Below are 12,525 nucleotides of genomic sequence, written 5' to 3'. Positions count from 1 at the left end.
AAAATGGAAGAATGAAAATACCATTTTTTTAAGACATCCCTGTAACTGTATGATTAGAGTCATGGCACTCTGGGAGAGAGAAAGAAAGAAGTATGGCTTGTAGGGAAAAAAAAGGAAGAAATTTTAATAAATCTTCCTCAGAAATGTGAGCGGCCAGCTTGCTTTATCAATTCCCAGCTTCTGTAAGGAGCATGATTGAAAGAGAAGGACCTCTCAGCACACTCTGAAATGGGAAATCCCCCTTTTTTTTAACAGCATCAGACATTCTTCAGGAATAAAATCGTTGGTGTATTTATATTAGCTGGAGTATTATTGGGAAATTCAAAACTGTTTGTAAAAACAAACAAAAATGGAACCATTGTCCATCTAGTTCTTTTACTCCTGTCTGAAGAATCACATGCAAATGGCACTTGCAAACAATTCCACAAATGTACAACTGCAGTACACCTACTTTCCTGGAAAGCTATGGCTTTTTGTTTTCCCTTTGTCTTTGTCTTACTTGGTACACATGGCAGTATCCTCCTTCCCCTAAGCCCTCCAGGGAAATGTAACTGGAATTTCTTGATTTGCAGTTAAAGTATGCTAAACCACATCCTCTTTCAAAAACCACATTTGGAGCCAACTCTTATTGTCCTGTTTCACTAAAATCATAATATTCTGATCCCTTGAAGGATGACTTTATCAATGAAGAAACACACTTGCTTCAAGGGAGGAAATTCTTCAAAAGCTAGTAATCTTTCCTTAGAAAGCCCAGAAATTGCTTTGAGGGGTTCCCATCCCCCTAGTTTAGTTCCACAGCTCAGACTGGTGGGACAAGAGGGGGTGATTTCCCATCTGGATGTTATTGGATGTTTGTCCCTTTCTCCTGCTCTGCAACAGAAGTTGCTTTATGCCTGGAAACATGAAATATCTTTCAAAGCTTTTACAACATGAAGCATCTTTCCAAGCTTTTACAATAGATACATTTACAAATTTGGTGATAACTCTAGATCCCCATACATAAATAGTACAATCCCTTAGACGATGCTCTGAACACTTTGCTCCTCTTCAGTTTCCCAGGTTGTCAGCTTTATTCCTAATCATTGACTATCCAGTACAGAGGTTGAACAAGTCTCTCGGTTCATCCCCTGACACAGGCAGGAATGGCGAGAGAGAACCTTTCCTCCATGCTAGACAGACCAGGACTTCTCCCCTAAGTCAGAATTGGAAGATTTGTTTCCCATAGACCAAAAAAAGTGCCACAGGGATTTTTGAGACAGCAGTGTTTGCATGGCAGAAACAAAACACAATGCCACTAAAAGGCCAAGGCTGTTTCTCCTCCTGAGCAAAACCATGAAGAACAAGAAGAGTTTTGCCAGTACCATGACAGACAGCTTGAACTCACTGATGAGATTCTGCAAGTTAATGGTCAAAATGCCCCAAAGCCATATGTTTCTACAAAGACTCTGCAAAATCAAACTGCACTGCAACTTACCATTCTTAAAACTTTGAGGGACTTACACTTTATTTTAAAGATCTCAACCCCTCCTCCTCTCAGCTGAGTTACCTCTTCTACTGACTTCATAGGGGTGAAAAGCTTTTAATTTTTTCCATTAAAAACCTGTTTCTGTGATAATAGGGAAAACCTCAAATAGCTAAAGCAACAGGCAATCTAAAAAAAAAAACCAAAGCATGGGTAATGTGTGAAACTTGGAATTAGAGCCACCCATATGAGAAGATCCTCGAAGCTCAGGCTGACTGGGATGGCACTGCTGGAGGTAGTACCCGGCACACAATTCCACCTGGAAAAGAGCATATTATGGATAAAGCACTGGTGGCTTTCTGCAGCCAATGACTTGTGAGGTCTGTGTTTTGAATTCTTCGCCACGTATAGAAAATACCCTACACACTTTACCTACTCAAGGTAAAAGGTGGCTGTACGCCAAAGGGGGCAATAATAGATTTTAATCACCCCTTTGGACCCCACGCAGAGTGCATAATTGAGGGCTGGGATTTTCTGTAACATGTGACTGGGCTCTGTACGCTGTAACCCATTACAAGAGCTGGAAAAAGCACTGCTCCCCAGCGCATCAGGGAGCCCTCTTCAAAGGTTCTCTCTTGCTACCATTGGCAAATGGCTTTCAAGTATGATTAATCAATTAAAGTTTCACACAAGGTAACTATTTTACTGTCACTTGCCATTAGCGTGTCTCCTGCTGACATATCTCCCCCCAGCCTCTTTTCCCTACTACGTGACCATAAAATGATTATCCTCCATGCCGCGACTGTGCTACAGAGCAGTGCTGTGGCTATAGCTTAGATAATAATTTAGCTAAGTAGTTCTTTTCTCTGGTAACCCTGTAATAAGAGTATTTTTCAAGGTAGATGGAGTAGAAGTGTTACAGAATTAGAGAAAAAGCTCCCGTAGCTTTGTTGTTTGGTATTACCCAAAACAATGTACACACAACATGAAAGTTTCAGTAAAACATGAAGGAGAAGGATAAACAATTGACAGACAGAATAAAAGGCTGTTTTTCTTTTCCTGCATGAAGCCTGAAATGCTGGAATATATTAAAATGAAGCCAAAGCCTCAACTGATTCCTTTTGACAGAGCCTGCATTTGAGACTGGGCTCAGTGTATAAACAGTCTATAAAAATAAATCCTAAGTAACTGTTTGCACGTCTCTTTGAAACGCTACAAGTGTTCCCTTCTTTTCTTGGGGAATGAGATTCAGAATTTCCATCCTCTGAAATCACCTTTGCCAATGGGACAAAGTCTGAGTAAGTCTGATGGAAGTTCAGAGCTCTCTGAACACCCCAAAGCCCAAAATGAAAAATAAGATTTAGCACAACATACAAATAACTTCCTAAGAAATCATGTCTGCTAATGACGTAAGTATATACAAGGGTCACTTCTTTTTAAGAGAGAGACTGCTTTGCATCACTCCAAAATGTCAGAGACCACGTAAGAAGACACCTATTTGTACAGTGCCAGAAACTGCTTGTTTAATAAATACAGAGGGTAATCAGATTAAAACAATTGTTCTAATGATGGGAGTGGGAGTATTCGATGAGAGAGTTTGGATACCACAAGCCACACATTGAACGATAGCCAACTAAAAATTAATAACTTGAACCCAAATACATCTTGCTGTTTCTAGTCTATCTGGCAATATCCTACATCTGGATTTGGCTCCCTCTTTGGTGCCAGCTGCCTCACCCCTCACCATGTCTGTGACCAAGAAACTACCCAAGCAGCTCACCATTACCTGTAGCTCAAAAGGAGATCTAGTAAACCACACATAGCTCAAAAGGAAATCTAGTAAACCACAAAAAGGTTTAATAAATTAAATTCTCCATTTTTCTAACCCTACTGAAAAAAACAGAGACTTAACTAGACGAAATTGAATAATTTAAATGATGATTTAATGCACCTATTATTTCACCAAAGGAACTACTGGCATTTAAAGACACGATCAGAAGGATATGAGGGGTAAGGATGCCTGCATATATGAAACTACAGATGGTGTAAAACAAAACTGAGAACAGTGATTACTAACACCAGCTGAAAGCCTTCATTCTTGCCCAGTTTGGTACAAAATGTGGGTGTAGTTCAATAATCAGCTTAAATACAATTTCTAGCCAAAATAAGGGGAAACTGTCTATTACAAATGCACGCAAAATGATATAAAAATCTTCACCAATGTGACGTGATCAGTGGCTCTCTCCCCCTAGAAGCTTAAGCCTCTGCTCCATCAGATCTCCTAAGTGGTCACTACCTGCTACTGAACAAGAAGACTGGTGACATTTTTACCTGCTTTTGGAGGTAGTCAAACGTTGCACTGAATTTGTTTCCTTTTACTTTTTTGTCCTTTTAAAATAAATTCCAATATCAAGGCAGATCTTTCCTTGCCCCACTTAGGGCAGGACAGTGATTTTCATAATCTTTTTTTTTTTTATGGTTAAGTTTTTGCTATAGAAGAGAATATCAGGATGCAAGGGGATGTTTATCTTCACAAGATTTGCAGGAAGTTTCAGCTTTAGGAGAAGATCAATGATCTCCCTCAGCCATCACCAGATGGATCCTTCAGCTCACTAATTAAAACTTCTGAGGAAATCCTCTATACAACATTTCAAATGTGAAAGATACAGAAATGCAGGAAAAAAATTCCTATGTTAAAAATATGAGCAAAAATTCAAAGCATTCAAAATATTTCAACATTTTTCATGATATTTTATTTCTTATTCATATCAGCTAAGTTTCAAAATTAAGGTAATTAAAAATTTAAACTAGCAGGTTTAAACAGCAACATTTTGAAACCAGTTTTGAATGATTACAAAAAAAGAATGTTTTAGAATATTTGCAAATACATTGAAACATTTGAAAATCCAGCCTGACCGCCTGAAGAACACTTTAAAAATATTTTTGTCCTGTCTATGTGAAAGGAAGATTTATTTTGGAATACACATGAGGTCTATTCTCATCTTGATGAAGTGGCTCGTTTTGCCAATTAACAGTTTTTCTATCCAGAACTAACCTGCAGTTAAGGATGAGGAGGCTGTGAAATTTTTATGCTAGTATAAAAGATGTATTTTATGTTGGACATTTTTAATTTCATAAACACGTGCACATATTTTTTAGAACATCCTGGATAAAAGGGATGCTTGGGCTTTAAATTTACATCTTTACTGCTACAAAAGCATGTAAGTGTTATAAACGCCAACATCTTTCAAGTATATGGTGATTTGGTATGATGAGAAAAGGGCCTGATTCTCTTTTTCATCTTCCAAGCACTTCTCAGCCTTTAGCTTATTTAGGTATCTTGTGCTTAACCACCTGACAAGCTTTCTGAGGAGAATATGACTGGTTTGAAACTATGATGGAGTGATCTGAAAACCAGCAGTTTAGACAGCGGGACAAGAATATGAATATATTTATTCTATTTATTTCTCCTTTTTTTGAGGCGGGGATAAAGCAGTTTTCCCATAGCCAGCAGCAGAGAAACGCAGCCAACAGACCAACAGTGTGCTCATGCCTGGAGTTTTGTTGCACCTGCGCTCCCTGCAGATGCACGTGGGCATGCTCTCATGCCCTGAGTTGCACAGTGAGGCAGCAACCGGGACCCGCCGTGCCGTGCTGGTGCAGGCTGCCACCGGGCCACCTCGGGCACGGTGAAGCGTTAACCCACCTGTTTTGCCTTTTGGCTCTGAGTTAACCTCTCTAAACTGCATTGCACTCTTGCTATTAGGATGTTTCCAAAAAGTGGTGTCTAATGCCATTTGAGACAGCCCAGGGTGCCTGGGACATCTCATTAGCGCTAGCAAATACAACAAGAGCTCTATGGGAGACCCTGATGAGTAACTGTAGCATCTATAACTGCACTAGATGCTCACAGCTAGGCAATAAAGCCTTTTTCCAGTATTGTAACTCATGGCAGCCACTGACCGAGTGGTTACACCCCTTGGCACCAGTTTCCTGAACCTCCAGCTGAGCCCAGTCCCAGCCACTTCCCTCAGCTGGCAACTATGGCCAGAGCTGCAGAGTCCCAGCAGCTAAACCATTGGGCTGGTGGCTCAAAACCACACAGAGGCACACACAACAAGGTGACTGATGACCTCCAACCTGACCTAAGATGCAAACCACCCAAATCCAGTGAGAGCTGGGAGGAAACGTCTAGTTTGCTCGACCGACAACCCCTAGATCTCTACCCAAATTGTAAACAGCACAGGTATTTTCATCTAAACTCCTATCAAATGATGACAGTTTCATCAGCTGTAAAACGTGCAAACATGCAATTACTGGATGAGCTTGAAATAGTTGTGTTCAAACTGATTCTTAATTTTTATAGATGTGAATAGGATTTGAATAATATCGAAGAGATGACCTACAGCTGCTTTTTACAGCAACTAGAAAGCGTTACCAATGTCAAGATAAAAAAAAATAATGTTCAGTCTTTTTCAAATTCTGGAAAATATCTTCTAAAACACAAAATATGAAAAAAAATTCTCACATTAAGTGTACAGTGTAAATTTTTCATATTGTTGGGGGACTGGCTGACCTGCAAACACTTGGTGGGTTGTTACTATACAGTCTCACAGCTATGTACAGCAATCTTTCAGTTACTGTTAAGCAATAGTGACATTCAGTTCCACTAAAATGGTTAGAAACAGCAAGTGTGAAGAGACTATGTCAAATAAAGTTGTTTTTTTCCCTAATTTATGAGCCATGAATCTAATTCTAAATTTCACAGGATTGAGTAAATGAGGCACAGCTTTAATCCATCAAATTAAAATCTACATTACCACAATCTCAAAAGCCAACTCTAAAGATCATCTTTCATGTTCTGTAGAACTAGTCGCTAAATATAAATCAACACACTGCAAAGTCTGATCTTGATAATGATGCCTACTTCTTAATGACATGCTAAGGCAGGGAAATAGCATACCCATGGTTTATGCAACTTTTACGAACAGCAAATCATATATCCTCTATATAAACACATAAAAATTTATTTTTATTGTTTATAATTTTTTTTACTGTGAATGTTATTTTCTCTTTCTATGTATATTTGTTTTGATATACTTCCCTTCCAATGAATATTCTATAAATTTCTTTCTCCTCTCAGAAAAAATAATTCCAAATAAGCAATTAATTTACATTTGCTTTTTTGTTTCCCCTCTATAGCTACAACTTTATTTTTAATGATTCATTAGCTTTTTCTCCTGCACTTGAGTGATGCTTACACGTACCTATCCACATTGTGTTCAACTCAACTTCAACCATTTCAGAGCTCTGAGATTAGAGCAAATCCTACGGGTAAGTAAGTCCCAGCTTATGGCATCTATTAAAAAATAAACATTTGATTTCAAAAGTTAGTCATGTAAGCTTCCTTCCTCATCAATACAGAAAGAAAAGTACCTTAAAGGTCAATTCATCCCATGCTGGTGCATATCTGACATAGCTGCGATACACTGGTGGTGTGCATGCCTTTCCAGTGACCGCAGGAGCCTAGGAAACCACTTTAGGCTGGATGAGATCTGTCCTGGTCACAGCATTTGCTCTGCTCTTAGAGGAAGAAATGTTCCACTTCTCATTTCTTTTTTACAACAGAAAACTTCTCAAGTAAATCTCCCTTCAAAGCGCAATGCAGAGATGGTAGGCTCACATAACGATAACACTGTTTTACAAAAAAAAGCCCTCTTTTTTTTTGCTGGATTCAGTATGAGCATGGATTGTGTCTACACAGTACTGCAGCTGCTGGGCCAGGAAGACCAAGTTTTCTATGGCTGGGTTATCCAGACAGTAGTATCCCAAAGAATGGATCAAACATAAGCATTATTGTTGGTAACATCATGTGCAAAAGGAATAAAGAAATGGTGAGAGAATCAAGTATCTTCCAATTCCTTTCTTCCACCTGCCAAAACCCAGCTGCTACAAGAAAATATCTATATGTGTATCTGACTTAACTATCCAGAGGATAATTTGGGCCTGCAGTGCCCCTGTGGTCTGCACCCTGCGAGCTGAGTCAGTCACTTTGATATGGCCAAAGTTGGATTCACCTAAGGGGAACAAATTCCCTGTTAAGCTTTAAGGATGAAAGAAAAAGAACAAAAAAAAAAAAAAGAAAAAGAAAAAAAGTCCTATTTGGATAACGATTTCTTAAAGGAACCAGGACTGGTGCGCACTGTCAATTAAATGTTCATTTGTTCCAGAGTTAATAGAAAACTTTTTGTTTTGTTAAAATTTTGTAGAGACTACCTGCTAGCCTTTTGACCAGAGTATTGGAAACCTGAAATATATGTGCATGGGTATTTCCTAAAATTATACCTAAAAATCACAAGTTTCTCTCCAACCATAAGATTTTAGACGTCTCCTTAACATCGCTTGGTAAATTTTAGTTCTCACTTCTTGTATATGCATCTAACATGAAAGATGGAAATAGAAAACACCTGCGGTTACAGAATTTGGTTGCTCACAATGGCTGAGGCCAATAACCCTTTCCCTCATAGTCTTGCAGCACTAAGAATTGCAGCAAAATCCTCCCGTTGTCTCTCCACTGCCTAACAGCTGCCAACCCAGGAGAAACACCTCTGTGAAGCTGAGGCCCAACCGCCTAGGCTGCACCACCTGAATGCAAGTGCCATGAACTCCTGAAGGCAATAAAAGCAGGGAACCTCGTTGGTCATTGCAGTGGCGACATCAGGTGCTTCAGTTTTATCAACGGTAAAATTAATAAACCAACTAATAAAAATGCCTATGTCTGCTCACTGGTACGAGTTAGCACGAATTATTTATGAGGATTACAAAGGCTTTCAGGGACTGTGAGGTGTGCTGACGTAGCTTTCTTGCTAGAAACTCTATTAATTGTGTATATCAGAGAAAAAGAAAAAGGTGGTTCTGACCTGTCATGCCTCAGTGCCCTCATATCAACATACACTGTGGTGGGATCTGGTCCAGATGTTCCCTGTAAACAACAACATCAGCTAATCAGAACCTGAAGGCTGGAAGGAGAAAAGAGTTTTACACCCCAAATAACCGATTGTTCATTTCACTGCTAATTATGCTAATCATATGACAAGTTATATTTAAGCTATTCATCAAACAAAGCTCAGCTTTACAGAATCAGAAAGAGCACTGGAAACATACCTACCATCAGGTATTTGTTACCTTGGGGTTTGGAAAAACATCAAGTGGCCATACTACTTAACGAAACACATATCAACATAGGTTTTATTTGCTACAAAAGGCCAAATAATCAGCACGTGGATACATACAAAAAATGCTAAACATGAATTGCCATATAAAGGAAATTGCTGAGGAGACACAGTTTAATGGCAGAAGCACATGGTCAGGAATGTGAAGCATGGTTTACTCAGAGTCTTCCATACATGCAACAGAGAATATACTTGAAGCTAAAGATAGTAAAGGTAGCACGCATGACATGAACCAATGTGGACTCAAGGTCTGTAAGCAATTATTCTGTTCCTTTTCAGTCTCCCACTGCATAATTTATCCTTGCTTTATGTCACAATATTTAGTTACTTGAAAAGCAGCAGACTAATTTCAGTTTCCTTTCATGCAGAGATGATACAGTTTTTTAGGCCTTTCCACCCACAGCCTTGCTGCAGTTTTATAACCTGCTATGATCTTCCCTTATCTGAAACTTCAGACTCATCACCACTGAACATCGTGTGAATTCTCAATGTTCTACTCTAGAGCTCTTTTCTCAGCTGCACACCTCACGTCACTGCTAAGCAGAAAGCTAGAAGAAAAGCACAATTTCATTTTGGAACACTGGAACTTTGGAAATTTTCTTTTCAGCAGATAAATTCACCTAACACTGGTAATCTACAGGTGCAGGAACTCCTTTATCAGTTATTTAGATGTTTACTACTTAAAACAGCAGGCAAGATCAACTCCCAATGATTTCTGTCCCATTTGGGATATATCATAGAGTGTAATTCTTCACATTAGGAATGTCTAGGGCTAAATTTTGCATTTCTGTAATGCTGGCTGGTAGTTCCACAATTTGTTGAGCACTAAAAATGGAGTTCCACAAATAGATAATTTTTGTACATAAAGGGGGAAAGAGTTACCGCTGCCAATTGATAATTTACTGTACGGATACTGATAATGACCCACCACCAGAGGAGAAAAAAGAGTAATAGAGCTGCACATGCATGTTAGCCTCTTTAGCTTGTTATACACAACACAAGATACAATATCCTCTCTAGCTATTAATGACACGATTTTCAGTCTACTAGTAAACTCAGCAGTGTAACAGACTAGTGCTGAGTGGAGAACTTATTTGAAAGATATGCAATGTTAAAAAAAAAAAGGAGAAATTGGTTATCTTTAAAAATGAAACTAAACCTGAATTGATTTATAAAATAAGGAAACAGTCAAGTTTGAAAATCAAAGGCAATCACTATGGTATTTGTTATTTTCAGTGTGAATGAAATAGGTACAACAGACAGCTAATATTTGATGAAACCTGCATCCAGATAAAGCTATACTGGACTTGTTTATAATTTCACAGAAGGATCTGAAAATCCCCAAATCTCCAGACTCAATTTCTAGTCTGTCCCACTGTTGGAAGCTGATAGGTGGGTATTGAGGGAACATGAAAATCCCCTACCTGCTCGGCCAGCTTCCCCAGCCTGTGAGGCTATAGCAGCAGGAATAGCAGGGATGAGGGAGAGAAGGAAAGAAGGTAACACAAGACAAAAATAATAACAAAAAAATGGGAATGAAGGGTGGGAGAAAAAAAAAAAGAGGAGAATGCAAAAAGCAGGGAGTAAAATAAAAAGAAAAACAATGTCAAATACAGGAATCTTACAAATTAACCATTATACCATTAAAGGTTAAAAAAAGTAAAAAATGAGGTGTCAACATTTTAGTAGAGCAACAGAAGAGACAGCTGTAGACTGCTAACCTTGGACAAACAGACTTAAATGGTTTTAGGACACTACAGACAACGTTGTTAGTGGAAAACACGTGTCTAGCATACTGATTTTTTTTGTTGGTTTTGGTGAATAAGTCAGTAAACATTATGGCCTTGTTATTTTAATGCACATCCATTGAGACAGGGGTTCCAGGTCTGCCATTTCACTACTAAAAGAAGTCTGTAAGCTATGTCCTCTGGAAATCAAAAGCTCTCTTTTTGGAAAAAAAAATTAGTATACAATGAAGAAAGGTACTTACACCTTGTTTCATACAGATTAACCTGCTCCTAAAGTGAAATAAAATCAAGACTTTGTGCACAACATAATTTCTGGAAGACTGTAACTAAATGGAGTAACTCCATAGTTCAACAATTCTTCATTCTTAAGTCTATTTGCTGCAACAAACAGTGTAATATGTATAAAGAACAGTAAAATTAAAAGCCAATAAGAACCCATCAGTTCTCCACCACGACTGATAATGCAGCAAGGAGACAAAACACAGTGGTGACTAGTCCTAAGCCACTACCGTGACGTGGAGCATCTAACACCAACTGGCTGCAGTGGGACTTGCCCTGCAACTTGTGAAAACAAACAGCTCTGAGAGCACTGACATCCCACATCCCTCTCAACAAACTTCTGAATTCCAGAAAGTTAAAGACTACAGGAAGCTGCCACAGCAGCATCTTAAAATAGGTTTATTTTGGATGCGGGGGAAGATGAAGCATTTTAAAAAAAAGGACAGATCTGCTTATTACATTGCTGCCCCAAAACAGAAATATGACTAATAATCCAGGTTGAACACTGCAGTGTAACTGCAAGAAAGCAGGAGAATTGCTGAAATCCATCAGTTGTATAATTCATTGTTTATGCCTATACTGCGGGTCTAGAGAGGACTTTGAGAGTATCAGAGCCTCATATGGCTTTTAACTAAGGAAGGGCTTGAGAAACAGCAGCTGAAGTCCCAGCATTGTCCTTCTGTGGCCAGCTGCAGCCAACATACTCTGAAAGTGTTTCAAAAGAAGCAGAGCCTTAGCCAAGATCAGAGCGACTGACTCAATTTGTCTGTGCACATTTATTTTGTGAGACAGAGATGGAGAGCATCTGTAATGCTGGTAAAAGGAAAAAACCAACATGACTTCTGTTGTATCTGATACTTACTAAGGACATGCTAGATAGTGTTCCAGGAAATAAAATGGGTCAAACATCATTTTCTGTCTGAAAACAGGTACATCACAAGTCACATCCCTTGGACTAAATAAATCTCCTGCCCATGCATAAGCTGCCACCAGTGAACCATCCCTAGTCTGTACAAACCTCTGCAACCTTCCAGGCTTTTATTCTCTGGGAAAATATTGCAGGTGAAAACTGCACAGAGGACTACCCCAACAAGTCAGCGGTAGGGATGACCATGTGCCAGCACTCAGCCTAATTTCCACCGAAATTTAACTCTGGAAGCTTCCCTCCCCAGAGTTAAAACCCAGGAACTAGGCAACCAGAAGGCCTAAGAATTTAAAAATAACCGTTGTTTTGGATTTTGTTTTCCTATCTAAGGATGTGGCGTCAATGTTTACTCTGAGGCTACTTCTGCTCCAGTGATGCTCAGAAATGGAATTTTTGATGTATACTTAACAATCTCACATATGCCAGCACAGAAGTTGGAGCTGTGAAAAGAACTTCATGGCACGACTCATAGTGAAGGTGGGAAAACACAGAATCCACAGAATCTGAGGGAACTCACCCAGAGCTGTACATCGCTAAGCGTGAATCATACCTCTGATAAAGTGCACAGTATCCTGTTGCACTCTTCGCAGAGCTATCCCTTATTACTTTTGATATGGAAGATCCTCAAAAAGTGTGATCTATCACTAAGTAAAAAGAAACATTAGCCCTAAATTTACTCCCAAAGTTCCCTTTGCTAGACAGTGAAGGAAGGATTCACTTCACAGAACTTCAGCCATCAAAGAAGAAAGCGTGCAGTATAAGGTAGGAAGTATCTCCTGATGGTGATGAATCCCATCCCAAGATGGGCACCTGAGACAGGCTGAATGAAGCTCTCTCTGCAAGTATTTCTTTGGTTCTACTGACTATAGATGAATATTG

At 39.2% G+C, this 12,525-nt stretch overlaps 1 protein-coding gene across 5 annotated transcripts in view; it reads right to left on the bottom strand.

Annotated features, from left to right (window-relative positions):
• The window catches only part of DIP2C (disco interacting protein 2 homolog C), a 334,890-nt gene that overhangs the window by 19,875 nt on the left and 302,490 nt on the right, over nt 1-12,525 (bottom strand). For 3 of the 5 annotated variants that reach the window (XM_068404523.1, XM_068404524.1, XM_068404526.1), the window contains 2 exons: nt 10,119-10,148; nt 8,383-8,444 (listed from right to left, as the gene is read on the bottom strand). In XM_068404523.1, the coding sequence (XP_068260624.1) occupies nt 8,383-8,444; nt 10,119-10,148 (92 nt within the window). The remainder of the gene's footprint in view (nt 1-8,382; nt 8,445-10,118; nt 10,149-12,525) is intronic. The other 2 variants (XM_068404525.1, XM_068404527.1) reach the window with 1 other exon arrangement.

Source organism: Nyctibius grandis, chromosome 7 (assembly GCF_013368605.1).
Source record: "Nyctibius grandis isolate bNycGra1 chromosome 7, bNycGra1.pri, whole genome shotgun sequence".
Taxonomy (NCBI): Eukaryota; Metazoa; Chordata; class Aves; order Nyctibiiformes; family Nyctibiidae; genus Nyctibius; species Nyctibius grandis.
This window is presented reverse-complemented; position numbering and strand designations above follow the sequence as displayed.